Genomic DNA, 16237 nt, shown 5'->3' on the forward strand with positions numbered 1-16237 from the left:
CACACCCTACCTCGCCTTAGTCCATGCCCAAAATGAATGGGTGCTCAGAGAATGAATCAATACTGTGTAACACAGACACTGTTGGTAGCTTTGCTGATTCAGTTGCTTCTGCTGTTGTAAGAGGTAGAAAATAAGGTGGGGGATTGGGAAGTGTTAGTTGTGAGTTCCTGTCACATTATGGGTGCAGAAGCACAAGAAGCACAAAACAATTAGCAGAGTCTACACTATTAGAAAATACTGATTAATTTGCATCTTAGCTATTTACTTCTTAAAATTGCCAGCCACAAAGTTAAGAAATCACAAGGTAGATTTTTAAAATGAGTAATATTTCAAAGTCATATTAATAAAATGTTATATATTGGGTTTGTGCCTATCTCCACTTTTAATCCCTCCTGTCCAAAGCCAATCCTGCCCTTATAACACAGCTGTTACTGCTGACTCTCTGAAATACACCATATCATTATTTTAATTCTACTACAGCTGCTTTCTCATACACATGTAGACATTCACCCTCAGTAATTAACTAATACTCCCTCAGACATCAGAGGAACCCTGCTCACCATAGCTTCCACTCCTACCCAACGTGGCAGCCTCTGTTCTGCCAGACTGTCTCACACCAGTTTTCTCCTGTCACAATGACTCCTGTATCTCCTAAAGCTATTTGTACTCATTCTCTCTTCTCACAGCTGTTTGTGGCTGACTGCAATGGTGGTAGGCTCCCTCCACCTTCCTAAGGACAACTCTAGGCATGCCCATCCCCACATTTCACCTCTTCAATCTCCTCACAGAAGATGCTGTTGGGAATGAAAAGCAGAGGAACAAAGAACTTGTTGCTCTCAGGAATTAATTTTTCCCTTGAGTGCTAGAAGGAAAACTTCACTTCCTTCCTGCAGTCTGTTCGAGGTGGGGAGAAATGGAATAAATAACAGGCCAGAGATGATTTTTTCTTCTAAGACAGGTCAGGAATTAATGAGAAATTTATTTCATGTAATTAAGGCACAGATTCCAGTTTTAGCTAAATTTTATCACCTACAAAAATAAAGCAAGACAAAGGTGACAATAGTATTAGGCAAAAAATAAAGGCTTGATATATCATAAAAACAATCCAGAAGAGTGATAAATAAGAAAACCATCTATCCCAGCTCAAAGCTTTCAGAAAAACAATTCAAGAAGAGATTATAGATGATCTGTAGGTTTTCTTTATGCCGATTGGTAAATTAAAATGCCCAGGAGTGTTTCTGGAATACAATCATCTGTAATGAAATTTGTTTTAGAATTTTTTTGGTAAATGGTAAATTTTTTTGCAGGCCAATAATAAATAATTTTTGGATAGGGTTTGGGAGCTACCATAGGCTAAGGACTGTTCTCAGTTGGCCATCTGTGTATGACCATCCCTTATGGAAAGCTGGAAAAAAGCTTCCAAGACAGCTTATAAATGAGCCCAGACAAATACTGGAAAAAAGTATGAGTGTTGGTCATTCAATGCCTCTGTACTAGCAAACAGTCACAGGCACATAAGATTTCCCATGATAGATATAACTATACAGATGCAGCAAAAAACTAAAGGTAGAGTGAAGCTAAGGTTGCTTACATCAGTCACACCACCTGACTCCACAAGGACAAAGCAATAAAGAGAAAAAGAAGATAGAGCTTCATGATAAGTTGGATGGCTTTTTCCAAGTAAGACATTTATCAGAACTGAATTTCCAGAATCTTCAGAGATATAAGGGAGCAGATCCCAGAGGCTCACTTGGCTGCCAGGATATCAGTCATCCACAGAGACCTGCACAGAGCATTATCATCTCCCAAAACTTCATAGCTGCTCAGCTGAAATAATTCAGTACCTTCAAAGAAGAAAGGACAAAGTATTCATATCATGCCATTATGCTCTTTTTAGGCTGTCCTGATTTAATTTATGTCAGTAAGAAAAGGTTGAGTCAGCAGATACTGTCACAATGGCCTAGTATAACCTAATGTCAGAGCTTTTCACGTGGTTTTGACTGGGCAGCTTCTTTTGTGTAATAGCTTGGTCTTTGTTCCTTCCCTGTTCCCCCCATACACACATATGCCTCTACCAGTTCTAAGGAAGAAACACAACCCTACCCACAGTATTCCCACAACCATGGCAATGCCAGTACTGCACTCCAGCACATTCTGACTTGCCATTAGAGAAGAGACAAGGATGGGACAAAGGGGCTGGGGAAAAGGAAGTTTCTGTCCAATGAACTGGACCTAGCCAGTCACTCCACTTGCCTTACATCCCCCTACTGCCACTGGCTCATCACATGGCTGTCAGAAGAAGGATCTTTTAGAGGGAAAGAGAGAAATGGTGTGAAGGAAGAGACAATGTTAAAATTTAATTTTCTTTGGGCTTTTCATATCCTACCAAGATTATTCAGGCAGTCAACAGCAGCGATCTGTATGTACTCAGCATACAAAGAGGCTACTCCTCCCAGATAAAACTGCAAGTAATAATTGAGAACTACAGACACAGGAAACTAAAAAACAAACAAACAAACAAACAAACCCAAACAGCACACCTATAGCCATCACATGTATAATTGGATAAAAGAGCTTTGAACTAACATAAAAACTTTATCAAGAGCATGTAAGAATGTCCATGCTGTGGTAATTGACTTTCAGCAAAGCACTTTGTTCGGCAAAAGCTATAAGATGCAGTAAGCATCTGAAAAAAAGAAGACTAGAAATTGCCAGTTCTGTGGAGGATGACCAGCAGATATTGATTTTGCACATCTGGGAACTCTTGATATTGAATAAACAATAATGTTTGCCACGGCAAGTGTGTCATGAACTACAAAATGGCACAATCATGACATAACTATCCTAGAGTCACCTTACAGAAAGCTTAAAGCACCAAATATTTCAAGCAAAACAAAACCAAACCACTAAAACCAAACATACCATTTCAGCAAGGACCAGCATAGTCTTTACTGAATAAAAAAGACAACATGAGGGAAGAAGATGGAGTGACAGTGGTTTAGGTAGTAAATGGTTTCACAATGCTCTTCAGAGGTTTGCCTCAAGACTTCCACGACTGGTGACTTCTGGACCTCATACAGGAGATCCAGAAGGGAATGATTTCAGAAGTGTTTATTTCAGATGACTTTGAATTAAATCTCATGGAGCACAATGTCATTTGACATTTAAAAAGTGATGGCATCAGCACTAGGACCAAGGAAGCTTGCTTTCCTCAGGGTTTGTGTCTTGTGATTGACTGCGGGGCTGTGGTCAAATTCTTTTCCCCCTGATTAAGGCATTTGTAAACAAACACTTGCTGCCATGTGGATTCTCTTTCTCTTAGTAACATCTGAGCCATGAATGCCTCTCCTACAGGATTCCTCTCAGGCTTTTCTCTCCTCACTCAGTGGGGCATATTTTCAACAAACTAATTGGAGCTTTCCCTCCCCTTTTTTTTTTCTATTTAGAACTTAACCATCTGTCAAATTAATTTAAATCATGTGCAGAATTATAAACCACTGTTAAGGTTGGGGAGAAAGGAGAGAGACAAACCAACACATAGGTGCCAAGTAACTGCCAAAGTACCGTTCCTTTAGTTACCTGGCTACAAACAAGGACAAATCAAGGATAAAAATCTTTAATAACCAAAGCATGAACACAGATAGTCTCATGAGGTAAACCTGACATAGTATTGTTTAAAATTATTAGAATTATCTACCTTTTCTTTAAAGGTCTTTAAAAAAAACAGTGACTTGTTATGATTTCCTTCTTAGAATGAACACTCACCACATTTATGACATGAAGACTGGCATATTTGAAGTGTACATATGAACAGATCCAGGAGAGATCCCAAGTGCTTACTGATGAATGATATAATGATTTGGATGAAACTTAAAAAGTGACAATTTATTACTGTTGGTTAAGACCCCCTGAATTCACCAACAAAGAAAATTCCAGAAACCATCCAGTGCCAAGAGCAACACCATAAAACTGCTGCAACATGAAGTCGTACTTTGGGACTCAGAAAATCCAAAGTCACTCCACAGCTTTTTCCCAGCTATAAACTATGGAGCAAATCATCAAATACAAAGTAGTTATGACAATTACCACACCAACATGTTGTCTCTTCTGAGTAGACAGAGCATCCGCATAATGTCATTTATGAAAATCAACATGGAAGTGTTAAGAATTATGAATTTTTTTAATAAATGAATATAAATAGGTCACCTGTAACTTTATGACAATGGAATTAAAAGACAACAATATCAATAAACATAGATTTTTATATATAAAAGTGTTGTTTATTGTAAGGAAACTTTAAATATAACCAACAATATTGAAAATATCATGACTGGCATTTATGGCCTTGATTGTAGTTTACTGCCGTACAAGTAATTTCTAGCATTTTTCTTAGTCACATCAAGCCAGTGCAAAATATAGGTAGCTTTTAGAGATTAAGCATACAGAATGACAAGAGTGTAGATTTTGGTTACCTGACATTTCCTTCTAGTTTAACAGGCTTCTCTTTTTTTCCATAAATCAAATGTACAAAGGCAAGTTATCATATGTGCAATTATTCACACCAAGGTTTCTAGGTTAAAAAAAAATTACATTGGTAAATTTTGCTCAGATTGTACTTTTTTACGAATCTGACTTATAATTTATACCATACTGCATGATATAAATGATATATTATTATATAATCATAATTTCATATACAGGTATGATTATATAAATTGTCAGAACATCACTAACTGTAGGGTAATGATTGCATCAACATACACAATTGTATGGCATTAGAAAAGTCATTATCTAAGAAGGAAAGATGTTATAATTCAGGTGTTTGAAACAGGGCATAAGCAGCCTTCCACCAACTCTTGCAGTGTTATTTTGGCAGAACTACTGCCCATTGCCAGTATGTGCACGAGTTTTCCATGTACATCAACAGACAGGTCAGTAAGCAGTATTAAAATTGGGCTGTGCCTGAAATTTCCAGTCACAGACCTTTGTAAGCAATGAGCCCTGTGCTCCTAATTCAGATGATATTCCCTCTCCTCAGTCTTAGAAGGTATCCCATGCTATTATGGCTGAAGACATTATTTCATGATGACCTACCAGGTTTTTGAAAGCAAGACAGGTTAGGTTTAACAATAACAGATGTGTGCAAAGCTTTGGAAGTACTGATCTTTTAAGTTAAAAATACTTTTACACTTCCTGATAAGGATTTTCAAGGACAAGCTTAGTTTAGCATGGCTTTCAATATCAATCACTTTAGTAATTGACTCTGATCTTTGATAGCTAAGATTAGACTGCAAGAAGAGAGATATACAGCGATCATTTCATTTGAAACAGGTAAAAGATTTAACATAAAAAAGGTGAGATCTAAAAAACAATTAACTAGAGAACAAGCATAGATAGAGAAGACAAAATGCATAAATATAAAACAAGGGAGAAGGAAAACAATATAGGTTATGTATGATTAGGTAGAACATGACAATGACCCATGCCTTTGCTTTGAAAGCATTAAGGTTAATTTGTCAGCTGTCCTCACTCATGTACAGAATGCGTATAACTAATAAAAAATGCAGTTTATTGCAAAGATACACAAGTCCTCTAAATTGCATAAGATATTACAATGTCGTGCTGAAACATGACATATTAAACAAAGAGGACTTTAAAACGAATTACAAAATGTTAAAAATCAGATTTGGGTCATGAGCGTTACGCAAAACGCGTTGTCATGCTTTATCTTACGATTAATCTTGTGATTCACTACATCTGTGATAAATGCAACATAAAATCATGACAATTGTAATAGAAAGTAATATCTACTGTATATCTTCTGTATTAATACATATAAACACTTTGTGTGCACTAATACTTTCAACATATCACATTCAAACTAACAGTCTTTCCAGAAAAGTTGTAACGTTTTTTGAAGAACAGAAGCTGGTTTAACAAGTTCATCGCATGTGAGGGGTTTTTTTTTTTAAATCTATTCTTTATGGAAATGCTGTGTTAAAGGATTTGATTTCCAAAGGTGCTGTGCTAATACATGTCGTCCTAATAGCAGGTGGAACCATCAACTCTAAGCACTTTTAAAAATCAAGTCCACAATTTAATGAATTGCTATTTTGTTTACTAGTATTCCCACTGTAATAAGTAAAAAAAACAGAACAAAACAAAAACAAACAAACAAAAAAAAACCCCAACCAAAATCAAACCAAACCAAAAAACCCCAAACCCACTCTTAAAATCACAGAAAATGCTTGGCATCTATAGGAAGAGAGACAATTTCTCAGTGGACTAACCACTACTGTGCTATATTCTCATAACAGATCTTGTTGCTCCACTGTTTAGTTCATGCACTGGTATCGGCAATGTCCATGTTTGTTCCAAACAGAGCAACTAGCTGCTCTTCATAGTTTGCAATGTTTCTTTTCAGAATTTCCATACAAGGTCCCAAAAGCCTTTCAAATGCCTGCACGTCCATAACTAAGATAAAAAGGGAGAGAAAGAATATGATGTGCTCATCAGTTACAGACACTAACCCTGATATTTATGACATTCCAATGTAAAATTTTAAATGACAACAAAACAGATACTACTGTATAATTAGAAAAAGATAATTAGGAGCTAAACATCAGACCCTGAAAAGCAATGTATGCAAAGGGTTGTCTATGAGCACAACTCCTATAGTCTTCACTTTTCCTGCGCCTGAGATTACAGTGTGATGGAATGATTAATTAACAGGTGGTGAAGACAAAGAGTTTGTTAAGAGCTTAAATCATGGTGATAAAATGGGACAGGATTTTTAAGAGTTATTTCTTAGATGAGTCAGTCTACTGAGAAAAGAAGTACTTTACCTTTCTGCAGACTATTAGACATTAGTTATAAATGGTTTGCAGCAATATTCTGCACAATTTTTAATTCTGTGCAATAAGAGAAATGTTGGAGAATTTTTGTTTAATAGTATTTATCAACTGCAGATAATCTGTGCAGCTAAATAACACAGATAGGAATGCACAGCAATAGCTGATGTACTTAAACAGCCTTATTTAGGTAAATGTTATTAAATCTTATATTCTGGAGAAAGACAGATAAATACAAATACAACCAACCAAATAGATTATGTATCATTTTATATTAGATATAAAATATTATTGAACAATACCTAAACATTTGACAGTGCCAAGAGCAAATGCAGATGCAGCTCGTGGTTTGTTAGTTACAAGAGCAAGTTCTCCAAAATATTGTCCTCTTGAGCATCGAGCAATTTCAACTGCTCCATTCTCTTCTAGATCTTGTTTACCCTGAAATATTACGTAAAAAAAGAAAGAAAATTATGAGTATGAGGGAGAGACTTGCTGAACTCAGGACCGAATAAGCGAAGTTAGTGACAATGGTAGCATCACCATCTAACACTTACAACAAATCAATATTAAAAAAAAAAAAAGTTCAGTGTTTTAGGGATGTTTACCTTCCTTGTCATTATAATCCTTACTTCACCAGATTCTACAATGAAGAAAGAATCAGCCAAGTCACCCTGCGCAAGACAAAAAATAAAGTGAGTAAAGGAAATATAGTTTCCCTTTTAGTTTCATTAACATTAAAATATTTGCAACCAGTGCCTTGAAGCTCATCTTTCTGATACCTGTTGGAAAAGAAATCACTTTTAATTTGAAAACCACACTCTAGGCACATAATCAAAACATCTATATGGAACTCACAGCAAGGACTTTTCATGGAATGACATAGCTGACTGTGCCTTACACAAAAACCAGAAAACCAATGTTATGGAAGATTTTTAGGATCCTTACTACTGTTTCTCCACTTCTGTATTTCTTTGAAATTATTTCACTTACTGAGTTTCCAGTATAAAAAGCCTCCAAGGGCTATTTGATATCCAGTATTTATCTGGGGGAAGACAATCTCAGTTGCCTATTCTGAAGTGTTTATTTCTGCATTCTTTTTCAAAATGCTACTGTATTTTAACAATAAAAACAAGTTAAGTCCTCAGAGCTCTTCACTGGAAACATGTTTATGTAATTTGAGTTTCTAAGTATACTAAAAGTATTGTTGACTCCTTTATTATACCAACAAAGAGGGTTGTTTTTCAAAGTACTGTAAGTGAAAAGTTAGCTTTTGAAACAAAATAATCACCTCTCTTAGATACAAGATTCATTGGTTTTGTTTAGGTGAGAAAAAATATAGTTTAGAAGTATGCATTGTCTATAGATAACATGATTACTGTTACGTATTGGAAAAGAAAAACTAAAATTAGAAATAAACTGTACCTGAGCAATGATTTGTTCTCCATCTTTGTACACTTTGGTACCAATCACATCAACCACTTTTAAACGCTCAGACATCTTCATTTAAAAAGAGAAAATGTAGAAATATTTAGTTAACATTATTATACCATATATTTAGAAAACACTTTCATATTTCTTTTCATGGATCTTTGCACAGAATAGTGTATCTTGATTTTCCTGTTTTGATAACCATTAAAAAAAGAACTGCTGAACAATGTTCCAGAGGGTATATTACAGTTTTAATAGCCAGGTATTTTGATAGAACTTCCATTTTTGTAAGGAGTCTATATATTCCAAGTCTTCAAAAATTATTTTTTAAATACAATATTAACAATAATTCTTTATCCCAAATTTAAAAAAACCCCAAAGTATGCAAACTTTTATAGTGGAGAAACTTTGAATTCCAAATTTAAACTCTTGAAAACCAGAATCTTATCAGACATCTCTGATACAGCCATTAAAATAATTCGATAGAAATCTTACTTCTAAAGATTTAAGGAATGGCAATGACTCAATAAAACTTTCATACATTCTTCTCTTTTTGGCATTATTTTTTACAATGATTCTTCGGAATGTTACCCTGTCCTGAAAACACAAAGAGAAAAACAGTATTTATTAACAGAAAATATGTGTGTGCTAGAAAATACTTTAGAAATAGCTGAATATGTTCAAATTACCCCATTTTAGTCACTCAATATAGCTGTCAAACTACCTGGCCAGTCTCTCCCTACAGTCAGTTGCAAAAGATTCCTCTAGAGGTCAATCGAGAGCTCCTAAAGTTAAGCTCCTAATCCGATTTATGTTATGAAAATCTCTGCCCTTTGGCAGAGAGTACATGCTAAGTTCACATACAGAGGGTAGAGAGTTTACATTAAACTGTGAACATTGAGTGTGTAATTTAAGAAATCTTCAATATTTAAACGTTTCATTTACAAAGTTTATTCGTTATCCTGAGGTCCTGCACATATTGATATGTACCCCATTAGGATTTTATATTATTATATAAACAAAACCAAAATACATGGATCTGGGTCTTGGGTCACAGTCCACTTTCTGCTATTTCAGCAGAACAAGATTCACTGCTGCCCTAAACAGCCAACTGGACATTCCTTAGTATTTGGCCATGCAAGTGAACCAGACAGATGCAAAAACTACATGAATGCTGTTTTCTTCTCTTGACTTCATATGACTGTATCCTGGTGACAGAGGGGAAACGCACTGCAAGCCTTCACTGATACAGGTGGGACTTACCGGCCAGTGCAACCCAGTCCAATTTAAAGCCATTCTTACAGTGCCCTTATAAAATCCCAAAAGTCACATGGATTAAGCTGGTGGAAAACCACGTTTCACTTCAATGGCAAAATGTAATCTTGGGATCAGTCATTAGATTGGTATGCATATCTTGAAGAAGATGGCCATTGCAGTTTTACTCTTTAGGTAAATTCTATTACTGTTGTCAAAGATCCAGGTAGTATAACCTCATAGTGGGAATTTTACTCTGGAACCAAAGGTGTTTCCAATCAAGATGTGGGAGAAAAAGAAAATTATATGCAATTGCAAACTGGGTAATTATAATTAAAATAAAATTAATTTCTTTTTTAAAAAATCAGTGTTTTCTTAAGCCTCAGATTTGCATCTGCAGATTCTGAAAAAAACCCAGCGTTGTGTTGGGAGTTCTCAGAATTTTTAGAATTAAACTTTCTGAAATTATAGGTTTTTTTAAATGCTGATAATAGCATGCCAGTGCAATTTATATAAAATAGTTTTTTTTAAAATAGCTTAAAACAAGTATTCCACTTACCAAACCCCAGATGGCACCAGGAGAGGTAGCTATAATTGTAGCTGCTCTGGGTGTATTGTACATTAAGGCCAACTCACCAAAACATCCTCGGTTATCATAGGTTCCAACACACCTCCCAACACCATCGCATTTTACATAAATATCATAGGTACCTCTGTTAATAAAATACATAAATACAATGAGTAGAATCCAGCCCTGGTCTTCACTAAGCAGCCTCTCACTATATTTTTTATACCATGAATTCCAAAGATAAAGTATTTGAAATGTACATTTGTTTGTTTATATGGTGTTAAATACCTTGTAGAGACATCTCAATGACTTCTATAAATAATAAAAGTGGTCTCTTTTTAAAGGGAAGGATAGGGCTATTAGTTTTTAACTTTAAACTGTTAACTCAGTTTAAAGACAGACTGGATGTACAGTCATCTATTGGTCATCAGAACTTATTAAAATTAGGATTTAACGTACTATCTGTTTCTTAATTTCACTTTAACCACACTAAACACAAATGTCACAAGTCCTTGCAAAAATTGTTATGACAAGATCGCTGAAATAATAATACAAGTTATTTAATATTTTAAATATTTTACAGTAGTAATTTATAATGAAATAAATAAAGGAGAAGCAGGAAACACAAGGAATGTACCTGAAAAGCAACATAAGATTATGAAATAAAGATATACATGTGTCTAATATATTGTGCATTTAAATCAGTAACTTTTTTTTTGCTTTGGGAATGCAGTAAAACCTGGTATCTTGTAAAACATGATGTTATCACCCCCATTAGTGCTGAGCCATCATTTTGTTCAGTGCTGAATATTTGTATGCTATGTGTTGATAAATCATGTGAATGTAATGCAAAAATCTGTGCAATTATTTCACTGATAAGGGACATAGAGGTGATTCACTGCACCTAAAAACTGCAAGGCTGACAGAATATTATGAAGTCCCTGCAGCCTTTTGCATAAGAGATGACAAACTGTAATCTCACAAAAGCTGAAAAATACTGTCTTTCCACACAGAATCTTGACACACTTCCATGATCTCCTTATTTAATATTTCAGGTAAAAGGGTCCTACAACAATCATCTAGTCCAACTACCTGACCGCTTCAGGGCTCCCAAAAGTAAAAGAACGTTATTAAAAGAATTGTCCCAATATTTCTTACATACTGACAGGCTTGGAGCATACAACAATCTCTCTAGGAAGCCTGTTCCAGTGTTTGACCACCCACGTGGTAAAGAAATGCTTCCTAATGTCGAGTCTGAACCTCTTCTGGCATAGCTTTGAACCATTCCCATGAGTCTTACCACTGAATACCAAGAGAAAAGCTCGGCATCTCCCTCTCCACTTCCCCTGCTCAGGAAGCTGCAGAGAGCAATGAGGTCGCCCTTCAGCCTCCTTTTCTCCAAACTAGACAAACCCAGAGTTCTCAGCTGCTCCTCACAGGACATTCCTTCCAGTCTTGTCACCAGATTTGTTGCCCTCCTCTGGACACATTCAAGTAACTTCACATCCTTCTAAATTGTGGGGCCCAGAACTGCACACGGTGTTCAAGGTGAGGCCACACCATCACTGAATACAGTGGGATAATCATGTTTTTTGACTGTCTGGTTGTGCTGATCTACACTGATCAACAGTCTCTGCATTTCTTTTAGAGTTCTAGCATAATCTTCCTATCAAACGCTCCCAGAAATCACTGCATTAGCCTAAAACTACAGTTACAATTAAGAAAAGGTGGTTTGGGACAGCCTGGCTGGAATCTGTGCCAACAGACTAGTGAAGTATGCCAAAATAAATGCTCTTCCTAGCTCACTGATTTCAACAGTAACGATTATCTTGGTTACCTGCTTTGTCCATACAGATGTCCAAATGAAAAGTAAAGACTTAGCTCCTCAAGGTCTAATTATTTTCTTGCAAGCAAGAAAATCTACAGGTAGTACTGAAAAGCAGTAAGATTTCAAATATTGAGCTGTAAAGCCTTTAGCATTGTGTTTTGTGTTAGATCTCTTTCCATGTTAAAAACAAAACCAAACCAAACAAACAAAAAACCAAACCAAACAAACAAACCAAAATAAACCCTCATCTTTGGAATCTAGCAATACATAACAGGAACATATTTCCATATAAAAAAGCTTCTGCCTTTTAGAAACTGCTCTCCATAGCTCAGACAAGAGCCATACTGGTTCACATGTGCTCTTTTTTTTTTCTCCCATGCAAATATATGTAAGAGTTAAATACAAGTTCACAGAATATAAGTCTTTCTGAATGACTTTTGCATAATACTTTGTGCTATAATGAGACACAGCAATTCACCTATCAATGACGTAGAAGTTGTCACCATCATCTCCTTGATCAATAACATGTTCCCCTCCTTCAACCAGCTTTTCAAACATCGCATCCAACACCTGAGACATCTGTTCCTGTTTAAAAGAACACAAAGACAAGAAATTATCATCTGCTTTTAAACTTTACTCTTCAAATTAACTAACTGGCCAGCTTCCCAATATGCAGATAAAAAATGTTAATAGGTGGAAAATATTCATGCTACAGAAATGTGTGGATCAACAGAAGGACAGTTTCATTTAGTATTCAGTGTTATCTTTTTCCTCTTCCACTGTTCAGAGCACAGCTTCCCTTCTTGTCCTTGCAAGTAATAAAATAGATCTTCCCTACTCATGACCATCCAGAGAGAATTCTCAACTGAGTAATGTTATACCATTGAAAGAAAAAAGTGTATCTCTTATTGAATATGATAAACTTACCTGATTTTGTCTTCACAATTGTCTCACAGAATTTAAAGTTTCAAAATGATTCAAAAATCTAAATTATATAATGCCTGCAGAATGTTGGGCCAGATGTAATAATAAAGGTCAGCAGTTCTTTGGTTAAGTATGTAAATGCTGGACTCATTGGGAAGTAGAAATTTACACACAGTTATAAAACTACTTTGTTAATTTGAATGGAATACAAATGTTTAGAGAGAAAAGTTAAAAGACAACAACATGTGATCATCTGAATTACAACTGTCTAATAACAAAACCAAATCACTAATTACATAATCTGTGTTGTTTGGTGCAAATTTGCTAAAACTTGACTATTCACATCTAAAAAAACCAAACACAGCTCATTGCAGATTAACAATGTGGCTTCTTAAAAGATAATTTAAAAATTTAAATTTTATTTTCAGTTTATCCCACAATATACCTAAAATTCTACCAATAACCACAAAATCATACTTTACTTGTTGAAACTTATTAAGTATGTATCATACTGGAAAGAGCAGTTTCTAGTGAAAACCATGGTAAAAGAAAAGCCTGTGCATTTGCAATGGTTCAATTCATAGCCTTTCCAGTCACTGAAAGATGGATGGCATTTGCCTTTCTGGAGACAACCAGCCTAAGCCAGTCCTGTAGAGTCTTTGTGCAGCCCATGGACAGAGATAACCATATAAGATAGTTCAGAATGAATTTCATCCTTGTGCCATTGAATTTCTTCACTTACTGAAAGCTTTAAAAAATATTACAGTACCATGTTATCCAAGTCTTTTTGAAAATGGAAGCTAAATAAAATTTTACTTCACAGAGTTCACTGTGTGTGGGCACAAAGAACAAAGGAATGGCAGCATCCATCCTTTGTACAGCTGATCATGGTAAAGTACAGTAAGACATCATGCAGCCCTCCTAGGCCAGCAAAGAATCATTTAACTATGTCTCTATTTAGCTGGTACCTTTGTTAGTATAGACAAGTATGCATTTGCAAAAAGAAGGATCATTGTAGGTATCAGTGAATGTGTTATAGTCCATTTCAGAGAAAGAGAAAAGTGTGTGTGGGTGCTATTGGGGGAGACTGAAAATTAGGGGCAGGACTTGCCTTTTAAAAACTTTCATGCTTAAATTAATAGGTAATATTACTTCATTTTTTACAGTCCTCCCTATGTGAACTAAAAGAAACTCCTACAGAATCTGCAAAACTGACCTAATCAGTTAATTGCCTGAAGCATTTGAAGCAGCACCTTCCCTTTCTCTTGCTTTACATCTGAGTTTTCCAAGTGGCTCTCCAACCAACAGCCCTTGGCTGCCATTTGAAAACAAGTAAGAATATACAGAATGCTCCACACTTCATGGAGGCTAGAGGCCATATGTTATCCTCTAAATGCAAGCAATGCAAGAAAAATGCATTATATGAACCTCAATCCTTGGAAATTAAAATACTTTAAAAAAAAACCCAGACAGGAATGACAACTGCTTTACCAAGGACATCCCCTTGGACCAGTGTGTGATCCCATCCCTCCTGCCAGGTCAAGTGAAAAACTGTAAATAAACACTCACTCTCCTATCTTTGTATCACACAAAGCACTGTCCTCCAGATGCGTGTTGTTTTATTTGAAATAGTACGTTAACCTCAATTTCTCTCCAGTCAACAAAACAAACGTAACACTCACATCTCAAGATAATTCCTTGAAAAAAAACAGTCGGTGAGATAATGGACATTAAGTATAGTTTAAACTACATTTTATTTAGTATAAAACTTTCACAGATTAAAAAGCCAGTCACTTGTATGTCCTTGCAAGACAGATTTTGATTCATTCAGGAGAGCTGGTAGACCATGGCATGTCCTTCCCAAATGTCAAAGGCTCTTTTAACTGCCAAACTATCAAGTGCTTTCCTACTGCTGTGCCAGGTACATGTCTTCTTAATATCAATTTATAAACTTACTGTGAGCTGTTTTGTAAAGGAAAAAGGACAAAGTTCTCCGCACTAAACTCCAACACTGGGGCTTCCAAGAAGCACTGATGTTTAAACTGCTGATATAAACATTTGTTGTTTGACAAAGTGCTACCTGAATCAATGAAGACACTGTAGATAAAATGGAAAGTAGGACATAATCATCACTGGTAGTCATGACAATGACAAATATAGAAAGTAAGTTCTGAAAATTTTCCTTCCCCACTATTTAAGAAAAGGAATTTGAGAGATAGAAGGCACAGCTACATTTCTACAATTAAAATGACGTGGTGTCTAACAGCAAACCAACACAATCTTAATCTGGCATTTGACAGGAGCCAGTAAAATCCAGATATTAAGATGGGTGCAATAAATCTCTAAAGTAATGGATAGTATGTTGGGATTATACATGCTTGGAAATCCCCAAAAAGAAGGATGAGTGTGCTGCTGGAGTGCTCCTTGGTACACAGGAAATCTCAGTTAATTTCCCTTTTAGATCCAAGACATCCTGCACAATTAAGTGGGCATAAGATTGCCTTGCACTTTAGTAAAACAGTAGCAACAAGACTTGCCTATCTCATATGACTTGTAAAAATTATAATGTTCTGAGACACAATCATAAGACTATCATGAGAACAAAGTGAATCCACACTTCTGTTGTCCCTGAGTTCATAAACCACTTCATGCTTTCCTCCTACAACCATTCTACTAAAATGAGCCCCAGTTAAAATGGCATCCTGCTGGCCACCTTATCCTCACTATGTGAATTATAAAATATCAACAAATTAATTTTCAACATGATATTAGGAAGTCAACGAAGCAGACAGAATACCAAAATAGGAGCAAGAGATGGGGAGGGTAAGGGGAGTGGGGGGAAGAGAGGGAGAAAATATTGGTAAAACAGGCAAGGAAATCATGGGAAGAAAAGGACTTCTTAATCAACAAGTCAGGACCTTGTAGAGGAAGAGTAGATCACAGAATTCATGTCTACAGCTCTCTGCATTTGTTTTTCACAACAAAACCATGTATATACACTCCTCAGAACTCTGGTATGAATGTCAGCAGCAATATTGATCCAATTCAAAATATTTAGTTCCCTTGTGTAATATCCACTTGTAAACTAATTAAAAGGCATTTATTTCCTCACTATCAAAGAATCTAGTTTGTATTTCAAAGTATAATCAATATTTTCAAGCGATAATATTTTTCTTGAGAATATACCTTGCCTTTTCTCCACATGTGTTAAATTAGTATTCTGCCTCTCAAATATCATGCACATGCCCATCAGTCAGGCTCAGTAACCCATTTCATACTTTGTAACTAGCCCTCTGAGCTAACTGACTGATTCTTTTTAGAAGTTTGTTAAAAAAAATTAAAAAGAGCAGAAATAATTCAGAGTTGCAAATAGTTTCCAAA

General features: G+C 35.7%; 1 protein-coding gene across 1 annotated transcript in view; it reads right to left on the reverse strand.

Annotated features, from left to right (window-relative positions):
- Positions 1-4254: 4254 nt before the first annotated feature.
- Positions 4255-16237, reverse strand: part of PRKAR2B (protein kinase cAMP-dependent type II regulatory subunit beta) — an 85855-nt gene continuing 73872 nt past the window's right edge. Inside the window, exons 5-11 of the mRNA XM_064656322.1 lie at positions 12411-12517; positions 10096-10249; positions 8778-8879; positions 8277-8351; positions 7460-7525; positions 7154-7292; positions 4255-6474 (exon numbers count right to left, since the gene is read on the reverse strand). Coding sequence (XP_064512392.1) covers positions 6341-6474; positions 7154-7292; positions 7460-7525; positions 8277-8351; positions 8778-8879; positions 10096-10249; positions 12411-12517 — 777 coding nt within the window. The 3' untranslated portion in view covers positions 4255-6340. The remainder of the gene's footprint in view (positions 6475-7153; positions 7293-7459; positions 7526-8276; positions 8352-8777; positions 8880-10095; positions 10250-12410; positions 12518-16237) is intronic.

The sequence above is a fragment of the Pseudopipra pipra genome, chromosome 5, assembly GCF_036250125.1.
Source record: "Pseudopipra pipra isolate bDixPip1 chromosome 5, bDixPip1.hap1, whole genome shotgun sequence".
NCBI classification, from domain to species: domain Eukaryota; kingdom Metazoa; phylum Chordata; class Aves; order Passeriformes; family Pipridae; genus Pseudopipra; species Pseudopipra pipra.